At 41.1% G+C, this 18,938-nt stretch overlaps 2 protein-coding genes across 4 annotated transcripts; one reads left to right on the forward strand and one right to left on the reverse strand.

Moving 5' to 3' along the window:
* Window positions 1-5,954: 5,954 nt before the first annotated feature.
* BAG5 (BAG cochaperone 5) lies at window positions 5,955-11,170 on the reverse strand. 2 transcript variants are annotated; one of them, XM_064460846.1, is made up of 2 exons: window positions 11,056-11,170; window positions 5,955-10,436 (listed from the first exon to the last, which is right to left on the reverse strand). In XM_064460846.1, the coding sequence occupies exon 2, from the start codon at window positions 10,406-10,408 to the stop codon at window positions 9,056-9,058; it is 1,353 nt and encodes a 450-aa protein (XP_064316916.1). In that variant the 5' UTR covers window positions 10,409-10,436; window positions 11,056-11,170; the 3' UTR covers window positions 5,955-9,055. The 2 variants fall into 2 exon arrangements, with proteins under 2 accessions (XP_064316916.1, XP_064316915.1); XM_064460845.1 differs by lacking the exon at window positions 11,056-11,170 and adding an exon at window positions 10,700-10,864.
* A 107-nt stretch (window positions 11,171-11,277) lies between these two features.
* On the forward strand, window positions 11,278-18,516 carry LOC135315044 (cytochrome c oxidase assembly factor 8). Of its 2 annotated transcripts, none has more exons than XM_064460848.1 (5): window positions 11,278-11,411; window positions 12,152-12,349; window positions 13,442-13,505; window positions 15,542-15,632; window positions 18,257-18,516. In XM_064460848.1, the coding sequence occupies exons 1-5, from the start codon at window positions 11,283-11,285 to the stop codon at window positions 18,360-18,362; spliced, it is 588 nt and encodes a 195-aa protein (XP_064316918.1). In that variant the 5' UTR covers window positions 11,278-11,282; the 3' UTR covers window positions 18,363-18,516. The 2 variants fall into 2 exon arrangements, with proteins under 2 accessions (XP_064316918.1, XP_064316917.1); XM_064460847.1 differs by having other exon boundaries at window positions 11,283-11,411; window positions 12,059-12,349.
* The last annotated feature ends 422 nt before the right edge of the window (window positions 18,517-18,938 follow it).

Consider the following 18,938-nt stretch of genomic DNA (forward strand, 5'->3'; position numbering starts at 1 on the left):
CTATCGTAGTCATTAAGCTTCCCTGGGCGGGAGTGACCAGAAGTGCATATGAGATTTCAAAGAGGGTTTCCCTACTGCCCTGTGCAATAACAGTGATGCTTCCCTTTCTGTACTGGAGATATCACCTCTGGTGCATTGCAGGAACATCTTCATCTTCTTTGTGGCTATACCATAGGGATCGCTGTGTAGAAATACTCCAGAAAGCTCTCCATGAGGTAGTGGCAAAGCTGAACGCGATACCGCAGTAACCTCTCAAATTTCCATGTGAAGTTCTGTGCAATTTCTGTGAGTCAAGATCAATTGACCCTGCATTAAATATAAATATGGCATCTGCTAGTCATCAGTCATGTAGCATCTTCCTATATAGCGTCATCCCATAGTAAGCAAGTGGGAATGCAACTGCATCATGAATTGGTAGATGTGCTGGTGTGTGGCTGTTGTTGTATCATACGGTCAGAAATTGTGTAGTTACTGAAAGTCCAGACATCTTCCTTGCTCAGGTCCTTGAGTTATTCAGCAACTGACTTTGCTGAATAGCTCTCAGAATTTATAGCAATGCAGCCTTATGATCTGAGATCAAAAACAGATTTCCCACGATTTATCCTTGTGCCAACTCAATCCCTAATTATTTTCTATTACCAACTCTTCAGTGACGCCCCAACTACTTTGCAAAACCTGTCTAAAACATTGTAATCTTTGACTATTATCATCCTTGATTATTCGACTCACTGATCGAGGCCCTGACCCGAACCTGCTGGCTGAGTTCCCAGCTTAACCTCAGACCTGACTCATCACCAGACTTGTCTGGCAATCTGAACTCCTGGTAGAGCCTGGATACTGTCACTGGACTGGACCTGCCCTGCCCTGCTGTCACGCTGGCTTCTGGCACCCCATTCTATGCTCCATCTTGTCCCCCAACTCCTTCTACCAGTTGAGTGTATCAGCAGTAGTATTCATTAGTCACTGTGTTGGCTGTTCTTCTACTCTCTCATGTTTTCTTATCTGTTGTTACAACTTCCTAATGTCCTCTTTTTCCCTACCAGGAATGAAGCTCATAAAAGCCCTCCCAGCAGCCTTGTATCTTGGTTTAAACAGTTTCTTTGTAATTACCAGAACCTTGATGCCAGAGATCCATGGCACAGGAGCTCATGTGGCATGCATGTATTTTTTGGGGGGTCTCCAGGTCTGACCAAGTGAGTAAACTTGATCTTTGCCAGAGACCTCAACTAACAAATGCACCCTGAACATGAGCTGTAAGGTTTCTACCAGTACAAAGAATTCAGCCACTGCTGAAGTGGTGGAAATGGTGTCCACAAAAGAATTAGTAACCTGGGAAGCAACTTGTGCTTGGGAAGAACAAGACAGACCAGAAACAGAAATGAAGAAATTTGCCACAAAACTGAATTAAAGGGTTATAACGAAAGACAGAGACAAAATAGGTCAGAAACGCAATAGCTCTGTAGAAATAAAAGAGACAATAAATCAGGTTCTGCTCTGAAAACAGGGATACTGAGAAATGTTCCAAAACACTGAGCTGGAATGAGTCTGTTCTGAGGCTTCCCAAAGCAGCCGCTGGTTTTACTGCATTTCAGCTTGGGTGTTTTTTTTAAGATTATTTGTCCTCAATGTTGTAAACTTATTTAAATCTTGCAGGGAGCCACCTTACAACTAGTATTCTGCACACTCTTAGTGATACCTGGCATACTTTTAGAAGATCCCAAAAGATGACCATTGTCAGTAGATTTTAATTTGCCATATTTTTTTGAGTTTATTATTTGAAGAAGATTGGAAACCACAGCACACACACCATATGAATATTTGCTTGTGTATATATGTTCAGCATGATGTTTTGTAGGTTATTTTTTTTCTTAAGAGTTTATCGTTCCTAGTAATTCAAATTTGAAAGCACATATATATATTATATCAATGTAAAATGTCCTTCTGCACCAACGCCACACTTCATAAGCAGTCTCGTGTTTTAACTGATGATTTTAAAGATCTTAGTCATGAATTGGGGTCGACTTTCCCTGGAGAAGCTTTTAATCTAGTTTGGATACTATTAGACTTGCCTAAATAAACTCATGCTTCCAGCCAAGTGAAATGATCTGCAACAGCTTCTGATCTAAAAACCACTCACACATGGTTCCTTCAAACACCACCACACCTACTGTTGATGCAAAAAATAGCAGAGGCTGAAAATATTTCCACTGCTTTTCTGCAGGTCACTCAAAATTATCCATTACTAGAATATCTGAACGGCAAAGCAGGCTGGGCATGAAGATGATGCCATGAAGAAAGTATTAAAAATATGTAGTTCAGGTTTTTACAATTGCATTGCTACAGATGTGATATTCATTTTTTTAGGCATCCTTTGAAACAATGCATCGAACAATGATTCTGTACTGACTCCTACTTCAGGTTGGAATTTTTATCCTTAGATACATTTGGAACTGTAAAAACTCCTGAAAAAAAATGAAAAAGACTATTAAGGATTTGCTTTGGATTCATAGAGCAGAGATTTTCAAAGGAGCTCAGCCTGTTTGGGTGTATTTGCTTGTTAGCCAAGCAAAACAGGAGATGAGAGGCAATTCAACTGTGGCCTATAAATATAATCTAGACTACACGCTAGCAGAGAAGAAAAGCTTCTCATGAATATGTTTATGCTGGAAATTAGAAGGTTACTCAATCCTCACAGGAATGATGCTTTGGAACAACCTTTCACTGGAGGAATGAGGCAAATCCACTTTACGTTGCAGCTTGATTAGCTGCAAAGATGATCCTGTGGTTGTCTGAGACAAGACATGACAGTGTGCGTGGGTCTATGGATGGGATTCTTTTCAAAACACACCCTTACTTGTTACAGTGGGAACTTTGGGATGCTCAGTATTCTGGAAAACCTGGCTTTTACTAGATGTCTGAAAGCAAGCAGAGGCCATTCATTAATATCCATAGATAGTGGAGCACTTCAAACCTCCTTTTCATGTGGTATTAACATGAGGCACCTGGAAGGTGAAAAGTAGGCATTTGATCATAAGCTACAGATTGATTACAATAAAACAATGTTATGAAGAATTTTCTTTTAAAAAATGAAGAAATTCAGCATAAACAGTTACACAAATGATATCTTACTCAGACTTGCTACCATTCTTTATACTATCCCTTCCAATGATCAGTTTATTACAGGATATAGCTTTCATGTTGCAGATTGTCTTCTGAAGCCACACTGATATTCCAACTGCACGCTAAGAGTCGCCACAACCAGACATTTCAGAGAGAATGAGGATAATTATGGCATCCCTAGAGATGGGTGGCACCATCTTGCCCAAGGGCGCACCAAGGCTATCTCCCATCAGCTAGAGGCTGGACTGTGCCCAGGAGGAGCACTTCGGGTGGAAAACAATGGTGAACTGCAGGGTGTAGACTAGGTATAACTGCAGCAAGGTAAAAGGGAGCTTTGCTTTGCTTGCTTTTCTTAGGTTGTAAAACGAAAAGAAGTCAGTCAAACAATAGCCTGACAACTTTACTAGTTTTTTGTTTTGTTTTCCTCCAGCCTCTCTTGTCTTTCTGCTTCTTTGGGTTTTTGATTTGGCTTATAGACGTCTTGGTGGTCACAATCACAGATTTTATTTTTGGCATCTGTTCCAGAGTCGATACAATTGGGGAGCTAAATAAGACAGGACCATATTAAGGACATTGCAGTGCATCATTGTTTCTTCCCTCATGAGATGCTTTTGACTAGCTGCCTGAAATACAGGTTTCACAAGGAACTCCTGTGGTGCAGAAGTTTCTCTGGCAAAACTAATTGAGGAGAAATGGCCCAATTAAGAAACTCATTGTACTTTTCCATTTCTAATGGCAAACTCTGCTACAATTTATGTCCTGTAGGAAGAGTCTGCAGGTTTAGAAAGGGTCCTCATTATTTCTGAGTTGACAAGTAGTGCAACTCATGCATTCATCTCTTTGGCAGTCTCCAGAACCAAATGCTGCAGAGAGAAAGGATAAGCGTTGTGCAAAGCCTTCAACAAAAGCATACCTCATCCTCAGCTTCTTCAGTTAAAGATCAGCTTTCAGCTGACGTGGACATGCCTACTAATATAACTGAAAGCATCATGTACATTATTCTTTCATGTAGCAAAACAGAATGCTATCCAGACCAGTCAACACACAGAACAACTAGCATATGCCCCACTGTGGCTCAGCAGAAGCTTTAAACAGAATTTCTTGGTTTGATCTAAAACAAAAAGCCTGTCAGTATTTCAGGGAATATTCCCCCAAGAATCCATTTTTCAGTGAAAGCTCACAAGCAACAGGGAAACAGGCACAGAGCTCGCTCAAAACATCAGCTCTGAATATTTGGCCATGCCTTTGCTAACAGTTCACTCCAGCAGGAATGTTTTCCCAGATCCTGGCATTTAAACGTCTCCTGCTGGCAGCTGGCTTAAACCCCCAGGCCTTCAAACCATGACTTCAGTACTGAAGTCCTTCTACTCCTTCAAGTTCTCAGCTGAGAATTCTCCAAAGGAGAGGATACAACTATATGGAAATAAAACAGTTTCTCCAGTCAAACCGTTTCAGCACCAAAATCTGCCTGTCCCAAACACACACAAAAATAATTTCAGCAGGATAAATTCTCTCCTTGACAAGTAAACAGGTCAGCAGCTAGCTGAGCAACATCTAGGGCCCTTGCCCAGATGATTTACTGGTCTTTGAAGAATATATTTCCTTCACATAAGCTATATCGTTAAAAGAGAGAGAAAGAAGATACAGTGAACTCATTACCTATAGGAACATTTAACCTTTATAAAACTTCTTCTTACCCGATGTTTTCTGGGTAAGACTCTTCCAGATTGTGGCCAGTGCTTCGACCTGACCACTTGTGCTTTTTATTGCATGAACACTTACTATGTAACATAAAAGAGCAACTGAAAGCAACTGGTTTATTTTCCATACATGATTAATTTGTATTGCCTTTGCCATATCGCATTACTAAAGCAGCAAATTCCTACTTGTCTGCAGGAGTTGATAGTCCCAGCTTCTCTCCTTCTTTCTCCCCCAGAAATTTAACTATGCAGAAGGTTGATCTCATGACTTACTGCTACTGAAAATCTTAACATTTGCTCCCTAGCCCATGTCCACGAGACCCACCCATTCATTTTGCAGTAGCTCTGGCCCACATGAAGCTTTTCTAGAAGCCAATTTGTCTCACTAAAATCACAGAAAACTCCCTCCTCTGTTTCTGTTATTTTTTTCTCCTGTTTTATGGGATTAAATCAGCTCATAGGAGTTGGCCAAGCAGCAGAAACTGCACAAAGCCAGCGGCTTTCTGGGCAGAAGTAGATTTTCTGATTTCCATCAGCAGTGAATGATAACTTGGCTCACTACATCTTGAGAAAACATACTGAGCCATCAGAATAATCATGTGAACATGCCTCATCTACACAGTTTAAAACCAGATTAGTTTAACTCCTACTAAAGTTGCTTTAATCCACGTTGACTTTGCACGTGAAGAGGTTTCATACCATCAGTTTCGCAAGCTCATCTGTTAAGGCCACATCCTTCAACAGAAAAGCAGCAAGATCTTAAACAGCCATAAGCATTTTTGCAGCAATCATCCAGCTGAAGCCCGGGAGCATACAAAGGTATCACTGAAGAAGGAACACAAGCAACAAGTAATGTAATGGTTGTAACGCAAGGTTGAATGCAGAGAAAACCAAAAGGCGCCAGATTTAGCAAGTAGAGGTGGGAGTGGTTTCCACGCAAGTAACTTTATTGTCATAAATACAGCAGTGAAAAAGCAAACTTTTAAAGAAGGAGGGGGAAAAAAAGAGAGATTTATGTCTATATGTTTAATAAAAACAGTTTTTCTAAGACAAAAATAATTTACATTCTGATAACTCACATTCAAAAATAAATAGAGAAAGGCAGCAGGGCATAACATTCAAATGAATACCTAGTAAAAGGTGGTAATGTATTTTTATTAAAAATCAAGAATATAACACTGCAATATTTAATCTTGAATTTGTATATACAAATGCCATATCCTATGCAGCAGTAAATCAAGACATATACACTCTAAGGAGCATGTACACTAATTTCTGTTCAACTGAAAAAGTAGGAACGATACTTAACAAAAACCTGGTCACGTAACAAAAAACTGCTACCATAGAAAAACCACTTCGAGCGGTAAACAACAAAAACACTGAAATGACGAAAAAAAAAGTTTAAAAGGAAATACATTTAAGAAATGGGAATCATGATGTAGGATTACCTCTCCCCCAAATATGCAACCATTTACTTCACTCTAAGGTAGATTACACAGCACACAGAAAAGTTATTGTATTTCAGTAGGGTACTAAAATGCAGGCTTTTGCAGTTTGGTCCATTTACATTTTGCTGATTACTTTAGCCTGCCGAATCAGAAAGAAAAGCTGTGCGTCCCTCAATCTTTGGACATAAAAAGCAGATAAATTACATTCTTCAGCACAAAAGCAAGATTTTTGAGAAATCTGTGCATTGTTTTTTTGGTTAAGCATATTTAGTTCATTATTTTCATCCATGCAAAAACTGTGAATTAATCCCATTCCAGATGAGGACTTTACCATAAAATTTAAATAGTCAATTTATTAGATTACAGAACAATGGAAAAAAGCTTAATCCACAAAATATCTTGTTACTGAACTCTACTCGGCCAAAATTACACTAGCCTACACATTTGCCTTCTTAGAGACGCAGGCATAACAATTCATTCAGAAAAGCTAAAAGTCATACAAATTTAAAACAGAACAGATCTGAAAACTATACTTACTCATCTTTACGTAAGAGGTTCAAACATTTATAAAGACACATGTAGCCTCCAAAGAACACCAACACTAAATTGTTAAACAACCTACAAGCAACCGCTGCAAACCTGACAGTAATACCAAGGAAAAATTAATAATATCATTATACTATCAAATTCATCTGTTTCCTAAAAATGTAAGTGTAAATCAGAAGTTGCAGTTCAAACATGTAGATAGCTTGAAATGAGTAAAATAATTCACTTTTATAACATGATTAATATTCTGTGTTAGCCAAATAATATATAAATATAGATTGGAATTTTAACTAGGGGAAACGATTTTTTTAAGGTAAAGAGAGATAAATTCAACACGGTTATACCTCTGAAGGAGCAGAGAGAATCCTCCAACAAACATTCTGTCATCGCTAAATTGTGCCTTAGGCACTGTACTTAATTGAAAAAATAGATTGGTTTTGGCAAGTAAAATTGCAAAGCAATCACCCATACGATCACAAACAAAATATATTCAAACTCTGAAGTTACACAGCCTTTCATCAACATCTCAAAGCAGGTTATGGAGCAAACACATTCTCTCCTTGTGGCAATAGGCACAGAAGACCTGCCCACAGTCCCCCATCTCCACATCAATGCATTAATTTTTAAGCAGAATCCATATTTCCCATATTTGATACTCAGTCTCAGGACTCTATAATTGTCGCCTATTGTATTATGTTAATTTGACCTATGTTATAGTATTATAATAGTATTACATACACGTGAGAAATACGGTTTGCAAAGACTACAAATGTATCAAGCTGCCAGTAAACAGTTCCTATATCTACATGAGGGTGAAAGTTAGTGGTGTCATCAAGGCACTTGTCTCTCACAGACAGTATTGTCTTCTCTCATCAGTCAAAAATAGATCTAAAAATATTTATTTTAGCATCCAAAACGGTTTTTAGTCCTTAAAGTGGTGCAAATCATCATCTATAGAACAATAATTCATTAACTCAACATGAAAGAGCTAAGTGCAAAGTATCCATAACTAAATATATCTTTATAATTAATTCATTTAATGCCATGCTCTCAAAAAAAAATGCCAAAAACCACACTATAGTAGAAATGTGATTGGCACTAGCAGCCACAAATAAAAAGGTAGGTGCATACAACAGTACAAGCAAGCATATTTACAAAGTTACTAAAAGAATTAAGCGATGAGTTGTAAGGAGAGACATTTGCCACAAGTCTTTTCCAAGACATGCTTGAAGACGCACCTGACCAGTATGAAATATATAACAGAGATTTACATCATTAGGGACACCTTTATATCTAGCTACCTCATTTTACAAAAGTAATTCCAAAATGCTCATTCACTTCAAAGTGAATTCTGTTTGTTTTCACCAAATGTGAAAAGACAAGCAAAAACCAGACCTAACAGCAGACTTCTTTTAAAAGACACCTAAGCAGCCATTAAATAAAGTTCAGTGCAGTTTTCAGGGGTTTATCGATGGCAGTGTGAAATCCTTGAAATCCCATCTGTCTGGTCAGTGTGTATGTACAGATTTTGCTCTCCAAGTCTCAGTACCTTAAAGCAATCATTTGAAAGAGTTTCTACCAACAGAAGACCTGTTTCTGCAGATCAGAGGGCTCAGGTATTACACAAAACAGACATAATCGGCTTTGCCTATGTAAATGCTAATTTGCAGTTGGCATTATAGCTCCATTAACTGAGAAATCTAACCACCCAGAAAGGTGTGATGGGTGGAATAAATCAAGTACAAACCAAAAGCCAGCAGGTTTTTTGCCCTTAATATTTTCTGTCATAACAACACATTAGGAGTATATCTGGACCACTGTGAAGTTGCTGGATGGAGCCTCATGCTTGAATTTTCAGGTCCAGCCTTCTTTCAACAGTTTTGCCAGTACCGTGCCATAAGAAAGTTTCTGCATCTTTGAAAAATCTGCATTTGCTGAACATTGCACAAGGTTATTAAAATAGGAAAAAAAAAGAAGCCATTTGATCAAGTATTAAGCTATTCCTTCAGAGAATCACACTTCTTTGCTTATAGCAATGACCAGAATTGCTGATGGTGTACTGACAGTTGCCATGGCAAGTGGGTGACTGCGTGGGATAGCAGACATATAGCCAAGTCAACTGGTTATGCAATCTCTGTGATTTAAGCAAGCACAGAACACACCACTCTTATTGTGTGCTGCCAATCATCCGCATAAAGTGCCAAAGGAAAAAATGTTCCTCTACATTCGGCCACGGCTGTTTCAGTACTCCCATTCATCTGTCTTCATGTCCAGATAGTAAAGAATATTTTGCGCAAGCTTTACTGCCTGCTTTCTGGCAGCCTTACACCGCTCATCACCTTGTGGATCAACAGCATCAAGTGCTAGAAGTTGTTTCGTAAGAAGTTCCTCCAATCTCATGTAATTTTTATCCGTTCTGTTTCCATCAAATGAAATCACCTCCTGCTGAATTTGAGACAAGTTTCCAAGAACAGTCCAAACTGCCTTATGGGTCTGATGCTCAGCAGCAGTTTGCTCAGGATACATTTGCCTTTTTTCAAGAGCTTCCTTCAAATCAATATACGTTATAAGAGTTTGAACTTCTATTACTGCTCTTCTCCTGGCTTCTCTAATACAGGGGTTTTTTCCTGGACTGACCTCATCTAAGTGGGCAATTAATCCCTGCAATTCTGCTTTGGATCCCAAATACAAATCAGAAGCATTCTCTGTTTTTAGAAGCAAAGAATTAACTTCCTTCATTTTCTTGCGGATCTCTTCTATTTTTAGAATGGACTGATTTTGTGCCAAATCATAAGCGTGAGTAGAATTTGCTTCTTCTTCCAAGTCCAGGTATTTCTGCAATTTATTGATCTCTTCCACTACTTCCTTTCTGTAATTTCTTATTTCCGTGCGACCACAGACATCTAAAGCATCCAAATCGGCAATGAGGCCTGTAAGCACACAGGACAGATGCCTGCAGGTATCATTACTACTCACTCCCATTAGAAGCGCAATGAGAGTTCCTCTTGCTTTGTTCACATCACACATCACAGAGTTAATTTTGGAGACAGAAGGATGTGCATCATTAGAGAGTGGCAGGGACAGCTGTTGCTTTACACAGCTTTCTATGATCTCCTGAACAGCACATACTTTTGTCAGAGTACGATATCTTGCTTTGCGTAAAGAAACTTTCCCTCCAGTTTTCACCTGGGTAAGCCTCAGCACGATGTCCTGAATACCTTCTTCAAATTCGTCACTTATACAGTTACCTCCTTTGTAAAATGGTGTAATCTCACGTTCCACAAGTGACTGTGCCTCCTTGAATATAGCCTCTATTTCCAGTCTGCGTGGATGGTTTGCATTTTGTTCCAGTTCCTTAAGCAGCCTCTCCGTTTCCTGAGCAGCTCGCTTTCTGGCTTGCTGAATATCCCCCTTCCCTTCAGTGTCTACAGAATCTATTTCAAAAAGCTGTTTAGTAAGGCTCCTTTCTAATTTCTTGTAATCTCGATCAGTAGACAGACCACTGAAGACAACCACTTGCTGTTCAATCTCTTTGACTTCCTTCTGTATTTCGTGCAACCGTTTTATGGATGGGTGTTGGTTACCCATATCCATTCTCTTCTTTCGTCCAGTTTCAGATGAACTACAAGGAAAGTGAGAACAAGACATGCAATTAATAAAGCACTATGCAAGCACATGTCACAACTTTCAGGACACCCTGAAGCACTTCAGCATTAGCTATTTTAAATATCGCTAGCAACAGGAGTAAACCACTCGGCTGACATTTCAGAACCGTTCCTCTCGTTTCATGCCTCTTTCTCCCACTCGGGCTGCTGGGGTGATGCTTTAGTTACCACACGACCGGCTCTCGGCGTTTCCCACGACCTCCAGCCCTGCCTTCCCCACCTGCTCGGCAGCTGAAGGCACCGCAGGACCAGCCGGACACCCGCGACCCGGGGGAAAAGCAGCGGCACAGCCCGGCGGCCTTCGGGTGCCACAGCCCCGGGCCGGGGGCGCCTTCCCCCGCGCGGGCCCCACGGACGGCGCGACGCCCTCCGCACCTGCCGGCCCCCACGCACCCAATTCCCCATTCCGCACCCCCCCCCCCCCCCGCGGCGACGGGGCCCGAGGAGGCGGGGAGAGGCGAGGACAGCGGGCCGCCCCGGAGGGAGCGCCGCCGCCGCCGCGGCCCCCGGCGCCGCCTGAGCGAACCCCCCTCAGCACCCCCACCCGTAACGCTGCCCCCCGGCGCCCCGCCTCACCCTCCGGCCGCCCCGGCCGCGGGACCCGCTGCGCAGCCCGGCGCTGCGCCACGGGCCGAGCGGCAGCGAACGCCCGGAACCCCGCCCCGCGCCCGGGAGGCGGCGGGAGGCGGGAGCGGTGGCAACGGCGCGGCCGAGGGACGCGGGCCCTTCCCCGGCCCCGCCCCCGGCCGGCCTCGCCGTTGCGACACCGCCGTAAAGCGCCAGTCGCCGGCTGGAGACGGGAGATGGCGGTGGCGGGCCGGGTGCTGCGGGGGGGTGGCGGCTGCTACCGCCACCGACGCCTCCTCTCCTCTTCCTCCTCCTCAGCCGGCGACGGCCCCGTGGCTGGGCGCGGGGAACAGCAGGAGAGCGCGGTAAATCCGGGTGGAGGGCGCGAGGGGGGTGGGCGGATGCAACGTCCCGGGGCCGGCCTGCCGCGGGGTCGTCCTCGGGGTCCTCCGGCCCTGAGGGGGGATCGGGGGCAGCCGCCCTGCCTGCCCCCGCCGCACCGCCGCCGGGCGGGCGCCTCCCGGTAACAGCCTGCGTGTACCCCGGCCTCTCGTTGATTAAGTGCTTTCCAGCGCCCCCAGTGTTTGTAAACACGGCGTGGGGCTCCCCGCGGCGCGCGGGTGGGCGCGGAGGGGAGCCAAGGGCTTTCGCAGACGGGAGCGGTGAGCTACGGACGGCTAGAGCCGGTTCTTCCTAAGCCCGGCCCGAAAAGCCGCACGCTTGTGCCTGCTCACAAGGATGCACGAAGAAAGCGGCGCCGAGGAAGACTTACACGCTTGCTAGCTCTTGCTGTCAAGGATTTTAACTGATACAATCAAATATTTGAAGTGATACAAAAACGGGAAAAGTTGCTTTAAAAAAAAGTAATCGTTCATGTCTGTTGGAAAAGAGTCAAAGGTGTCTACTCTGTAGTGCGTTTCTAAATAAAAGTAAATTTTAAATGTATCACATCGTTTTCAGTCAGGGTAAACAAATGCGCATAACTTCTGAACTTGTTATGCTTATATTTTAGGGTTGTGAGGACTTTTGGAGTTTATTTCAAACCAGGATGTTCTTCAAAAATTCTGCTAAAGTGATCATAATGAATTCTGCCTGTATTTTCAAGGGCCTGGGTTTCAGACCCCCCGCGCACTCCCGTAGTGACTGGATCGGCCCCCCCGACAAGCACTCCAACCTGCGGCCGGTCATCTTCTACGTGCCCCCCGAGGAGTCGCCCCTGGAGCGGCGGCTGCGGGAGGCGCGGCAGGAGGCCCAGGCCTGCAACCAGCGCTTCTGGGCGCGGCACAACTGCGCCTTCCGCCAGGTGAGCCTGCTGCCACGCCCGGTGCCGCTCGGCTCCCGCCCGCCCACCCGAAATCGGGGGGTTTGGTCTCCGTGAGGTAGGGTTCAGCTCTGCTTGCCATTACTGACTGGTGACGGATTCCGTTTCTTTTACTACACGTGTCTTTGTAGAAATTACATTTTTGTCTTTGTTTAAAATTATGTACAAAACTAAACAGCCTACGTATTTTATTGCTGTTAAGTAGCATATAATAATATTTGCCTTTATCTTGTCTTGCACTGAAAATATAAAGTTGTAGTCACCCTACATGCAAGACCCACCTATGACTACAGCAGCTATTGAAAATGATTCTGCAGGTCGTCTTGCTCTGTACTAAGTGAGAGTAATCAGGTATAATCACCAAGGGTGAATGAGGGGCATGCCCTGTTTCGCTGGCAGTGTGTTCCAACAAGGCTAAACGTGGGAACTGTACAGTCGTGATCTGTTTTCTTTCCTGACTGCGGCATCGGTTAGGAGACACTGAGTTTTGTTGGAAGAACAGTAATGGTTCAGTAATTCACCATCATTCATGATGACCTTTGATCATCATTATCTTCACAAAACTTCCAAAGATCTCGGAGAAAAAAACCCAAAACTTGTCTTTTAATTCCATAGAACAGGTTTTTAAGTTTGAAAAATTTATGTGCAAGTAATTATTCTGTGTCCATCTAAGTAACTTAAATTCTTTAAGGCTGCATGTTTTTCTCAATGCTCAAATTCTCAGTCGCACAATACAGGACATCTTCATAGTTTATCTTATACACTGAAGGATTGGATCCTGTCAAACAACACTGAAGCTCAGCTGCAACTTTACTCCACAAATAAGTTTTATGTGTTTCAGGAGAACACTGGCATGAATTAATTCATGCATGCAGGTAGCAGGATCTAAGTGACAAAGTTACCAGTTTAACTAACTCACTGGATTCAGGAAAATGTTTTGTTGATGTTTCCAAGTAAAATGGGTATTGCTTGTTATTTCAGAGGGTATTAGCACTACACCGCTAGCGATTAAAAACAATGGTTAACTTCAAGGACTGAATACATCAGGTTCTAATGTGGTAAAACATGTTTTAGGAAAAAGAAGAATTTATTTATTCAAGACTGAAAGCCAAGGGTCTGGAAATGAGAGATGAAACAGGTTAGTGAGATCTTTGTTTACAGTTTAGGATGCACGCTGAATTCGGTTTAACTTTGAGTTTTGTTAGTTTATGCTCTTTGTGTTCTGTCACAAGAAAATCTTGAGGGTAGGGTTTGGAAGTGTTTTCAGGAGCATGATAAAAAAAGAGGGGAGGAGGTCTTCAGAGATGTGCATGTGGGGGTCAGATCATCTGTTGCACTCTTCTTCCCCTAATTTCTTCCCTGCAGCTGGAGGGAATGCACTGAAATCCTAGCCAAGTAGTGTAATCATTCTGTAGTCTAAGGAGGAGGGGGCTTTTCCCTTTCATAGCTCCTAACCCAGTGAGCTGGCTGAGCTAAACATATAGACCATTTGCCTCAAGTGCATGTTATGGTTGGGTGAATAAATTCACACTCCTTGGCTTCAGGTCCATAACATATACAATGAATACAATATTTTTCCTTGAGGGAGAAATAAGACAGCTTCCAAGGGGACAGCAGCTGCTATCTGCCTGTCTTTGCCTGAGCACAGCTGCGTTAAAATAGTTGCCTCTCTAACTGATTATGTGAAACTGAAAACAAGATGTCTTCATAATAACAGTGAATTGGCCATTGTAGTATTGAACATTGTAGGTTGAACACTTTGTTCATAGAATAATGATCTGTTTGAGTTTAGTAAAGCATCTCCTCTGACATTCTGTATATCACAGACCATTATTTTTCTGTTCTGTTTGTATCCTGGTGATCAGTGTGTGATTGAGAAATAATTTCAATTGTCCTGTGTTGTTTAGAAAATGCTTCTTTTGTGTTGCTATTTTCGGTTTTGTTTTGGGTTGGGTTTTTTTATACCCTAGAAATAAAAGAGCAAATAGTAAGCATGTACATCCCTTGGAAATAAAATTATGTTGGCTGCATGTGTTGGATTAACTCTGTTCTATAATACAGCTGTGTGTGTATATATAAATAAGAGTAATAATATATGTGAACAGTTGGAACAAAGCTTACTTTTTTATGTAAGTGAATCTATAGTCAGTTCTGCTGATACCAGTATGAAAAAACATACTATAGGTGTTAAGTAGGCAGCCTTCAAATAGTCTCAGAGTGAATTTATCCCGTAGTATGTTAATCCATTGTAATATATTAGATGTCTAAATAATGACAAGTAGAACTGATCAGTAGTTTTATATTTCTATGATCAGTTTCAAGAGTTTTAAAATGCATTTTGGAATGGTAACAAGTTGAATATCACCATTTCATCTCCTTCATCATATCCATATAACCTGGGACATCCAGATTTGACCCTTGTTTTAGAAACACTGGAAGTGCCAGAAAATTTTCATAGGAATTATGTGGTGGAGTTGAGAATATTTGCTGGTTCGCAGGATTCTATATCTGTCCTGTAGCCACAGGTTTTCCTTTCATGTTCTGTGGAGAGAATCCATCTCCTCTTATATTCTGCTTATAAGAGTGGCATATTCAAAGTCATCTTTTGTATTTGCTTCTTCAAAAGAATTGTCTACGATATAGTTAATAAATCCGATAGAACATGTACTCTTTGGTATAAGTTACTTGAAATTTATCAACAGCAGCAGAAAAAAAGTGTACATATGAAAATATGTTGGTCACAGATAGTGTTCTTTCTATATTTATTGACTTGCTTTAGGGGAGGAATTTAAGTTACTAAGTGCTCTTACTGGTGCTGTTTAGACTTCAGCCCCATGAGAGACTAACTTTACTCAAAGGATAGATAATCCTAGACCTATGGAGTTTTTCATGGGGTCCACTAGTTCCCTAAATCATCAAAGACCTGATAAACATAGTCACTTACAGAAGTAATAAGGGCTTAAGAGTTACGCCAGCTTGAAGATGATCAGTATTTTTAATCTGTGCTCCCTAGGTAAGTTTTAAAAAGTTGGAAGATAAAAGCATGTTAACTTGTTCCAGGTTATACAGGAAGCTTGTAGGAACAAGGAGTCAGACCTAGCTCTCCTGCATCTGAACCCAGTGTTTTAATCCAAAGAATTATCTTGACGTTGTTATGCTAAAACTTATTTTCAGGTGAAAAAGCAACACTGAATGCAGAAGAAATGGCTGATTTTTACAAGGACTTTCTAAGTAAAAATTTTAGAAAGCATATGCAGTATAACAGGTATGTAGAAGGTATTTATGTTGGCTTTTATATGTTACAGTCTAAGTGAAAGGCATAAGATCAAATTTAAAATTTGCACAGTTTATAATTGGTAAAATAGCACTTAAAACTTAAAATAACTATATTATTTTAGAAAATTATTTTTTAAATGCTATTATTAGCATTTGACAGAAATTTGCATTATCGTTTGAGTTCTGCTTATTGTTGATTTAACTGGAGAGATTAATCTTGTCTGAGATTCAGAGAGACAAGGTCAGGCACTCAACTTTTATGGCATGGGTCTTTTCATGCTGCTAATTGAAACTGAGAAATATGTGAATAAAACAGTTAAAATTTCTATAGAACAGATTCTAGTTGACTTTTGGATAAGGGCTACTAAACGTGATTAATCTCAAAGGAAAATTTTTTAATGAGAATAATATTTAGTATTCTTGGTTTTATTATTTTGCAAGCATATAGTAAAAATGAGTGGTTAGCCTTGAGTTTGAGGGGGTTTTGTGTGGTGAAGCATTAGTAAATGGTTGCCTGAACTCGTCCTGTGTAGAACCTCAGCTGCAACTGGGTAAGCCCACATCTACCGTGCCTCTTTGCAACATCTGCTGCATTGTTCCAGTGTTAATGTTTGTACAGCAACTTGATAAACTGGGTTGGGGATCTGCAACAACTGAAAAACAACTTGTAAACACACGTTACCCTGCAGGTAGCTGTGCACACTTGGTAGAGGGCTAGAAATGAGGAAGGAATGGGAAGATGGAGGAGGACAGTGCTTAATCCAGTTACAGCAGCACTGTCCACTAAATAGGAAACAACACCTTCAGTTTCTTCTCTGTCTTGGATTGAAGATTATTGGGCTCAAAGGTGTCAAGTGTTATTGGGTTCCTAATAGTGTGATGCTAGTGAGAATTCTACCATGGCTATAGCTGATCTATACCAAACTGTGGTTTAGGGTTCTTTGTACGTATTGTGCATGTACCATAACATACTATACTGTAAGAACAATTTTACTGTAATAACTTTTTAAAACAAATGTGCACTTCTTACCTTGCCCATGGGGGGGCGCAAAGAGGAAACCCCACGGAAAACCTAAGCAGCAGCACAAAAGATGGAAAGTAAAAAATTCTTTTACTAAAAAGGATTGTGCTCAAATTGCCTACAACTAATGAGTGAGAAAGGGAATAATTTACCTTAGAACTGGTCACCAGGTACCATTGTTGTAAGGACCTCTGGGTAGTATCCTGTCTTCACAGTAAGAGTTCAGGGTTTGTGCCTAAGCATGACCTTCCTTGTTGCTGCCTCTAAAATGGAGTAGTGTAGCTGCATCATTGTAGTTTCAAAGCGGAACTGCACAGCCCTGAAAGCAGTGGAGCGTTTTACAGGCGTTCTGATTTTGAGGGGTCACATTGATAAAAACCTGTTTATGGATTCAGCTGTATGCTCTTTTGCAGTGTTGCCAGCTGGCCTGAAAACTGAGGCCACTGAAGGGTTGCAACTTCTAAAATTTAGTTAAAATAGAAGCAATGACTGTGCATAGATGCCTTGAATATTTAGTTCAGGGTACTTAGACTGGAAATATAGTCTAGTTTAGGAAGAAAGATTTAAGAAGCATGTAGGAAATAAGGACATGAAAGGGGAAAAGGAACAGTAGCCATGTTAGCATGATATTTTGTTTAACCATGACATTTGAAGAGGTAGCTCAGTGCTGCTTGTCAGCTTGATTTTGGCTGCTATCCTTACTGAGAGGTTAGTATCTCAGGTTTATGTTAGATCTGTACATGCAAGGTTTCCCACAGAGATCTCAAGACCTAAATCCCAGTGTTTAATATCCCCTGCTAGTTCTACAATAAGCATATTCTGTTGCTTCTTGTGCAGCACTTTACAAAATGGTGGAGTGATCCTTGTTGGAAGCTAGAAGGAAATTACTAAATTAGTTTGTAATGGGCAAGAATTTGAAGCAAGTTCTCAGTCTATATCAGCCCTTTTTGACCTCTATCTCATCTATATCTTGAATTGGCTCCAGAAGTCATGCATACTGTATAAAAACTATTTAAAGATATAAACACTAACTTTGGCAATATTAAAGGCATCATCTTTAAAGGGTACTGCTTTAGAAACCTGAGGTTTCCTATATGGGGTTAGATAATTATTCTTTGGAGTGCCATTCCCCCCCCTTTATAGGTGACCAACTTTCCAACAGGCGCATCTTCATACGTGCGCAAACAAATCCTACCCATAGCACAGCACTGGCAAAACATTCCTCTACATAGCTTGATGATCAGCTTTACTTCTGAAACATGAGATATGGTTACAATTGCTTTATCTTACCTGCTTCCAAATACAGTTGGTCATAAAACTGCCCGTCCCTTAACTTTTTTACAGTTAAGCTGTCAATGGTTGTAGTCCTGTAGTTTACATGTAATCTGTCCATGGACATGGATACTCTCATGGACCTCTTCATAGGTTATTTAACTCTAATTAGGCAGGAAAAGTGTTGCCACAAAGAATGGAAAAGCACGCTGTCACTGAATTGTCATTTGTCAATGCCAAAGGATATTTTAATATAATCATGTACCTTTTTCCTGTTCTTATTCTGTCTGCTGATTATTTTCCTGGCTTTGGAATCCTAGAGATTGGTATAAACGTAACTTTACTATCACATTCCTCATGGGACAAGTAGCACTGGCAAGAGCTCTGAAGTGGCTTCGTTGGAAAAAGAAAAATGTCGGAAATTAGCGATCACAGCTCCATCAAGAATGCAACACTAGCTAGGCCTGCTCTAAACTTGTTGTTTATAGTGATGTTCAGAATCTGAATGGCTAATGTAACGATTGCTTGAATCTGTTAAACTATGTAAATAAAAGTTGCCATTGGCCTTAAAGGAAATCTACATGGTGATTATAAATTATTTTTTATTCCAAGAATATCGAAAATATTTCCCAACCTAAACACAACTGAGAAAACTATCAAAAGCTGTGTCTTGTTTTACATTAAATAGAAGGGATCACAACTGTCACATTTTTTACCACAAAGCCAGAGCTCCTAAATAACATGTGATTCACTATGCTGTATCTGAACTTGGGTCAGAGCATGATGTCTCCACCAACCTTATTAGTGTATAATGACAAAAATGCCTCAGTTTGCCCCAGACGGACAACTGCCGCGATAGCTAGCTACAAGTAATACAACGTGGCCAAAGGAACAAGTACGATTTGTGAGTGTATATATATACGATCAATTTAGAATAATCTTCTTTTCAGTGTGATTACTTCCTCTTTTTTAATAAAAATTTAAGATTTTATTTCATATAGA

The sequence above is a fragment of the Phalacrocorax carbo genome, chromosome 9 (assembly GCF_963921805.1).
Source record: "Phalacrocorax carbo chromosome 9, bPhaCar2.1, whole genome shotgun sequence".
Classification (NCBI taxonomy): domain Eukaryota; kingdom Metazoa; phylum Chordata; class Aves; order Suliformes; family Phalacrocoracidae; genus Phalacrocorax; species Phalacrocorax carbo.

What these genes read in the sequence shown, in the direction of transcription:
- BAG5 (XM_064460846.1), bottom strand. Translation starts at nt 10,408, where the DNA reads ATGGATATGGGTAACCAACACCCATCCATAAAACGGTTGCACGAAATA.
- LOC135315044 (XM_064460847.1), top strand. Translation starts at nt 11,283, where the DNA reads ATGGCGGTGGCGGGCCGGGTGCTGCGGGGGGGTGGCGGCTGCTACCGC. An exon ending in GGGAACAGCAGGAGAGCGCG is followed by an intron (nt 11,412 to 12,058) that starts GTAAATCCGGGT and finishes CTTATATTTTAG; the next exon opens with GGTTGTGAGGACTTTTGGAG. An exon ending in GGAAATGAGAGATGAAACAG is followed by an intron (nt 13,506 to 15,541) that starts GTTAGTGAGATC and finishes ACTTATTTTCAG; the next exon opens with GTGAAAAAGCAACACTGAAT.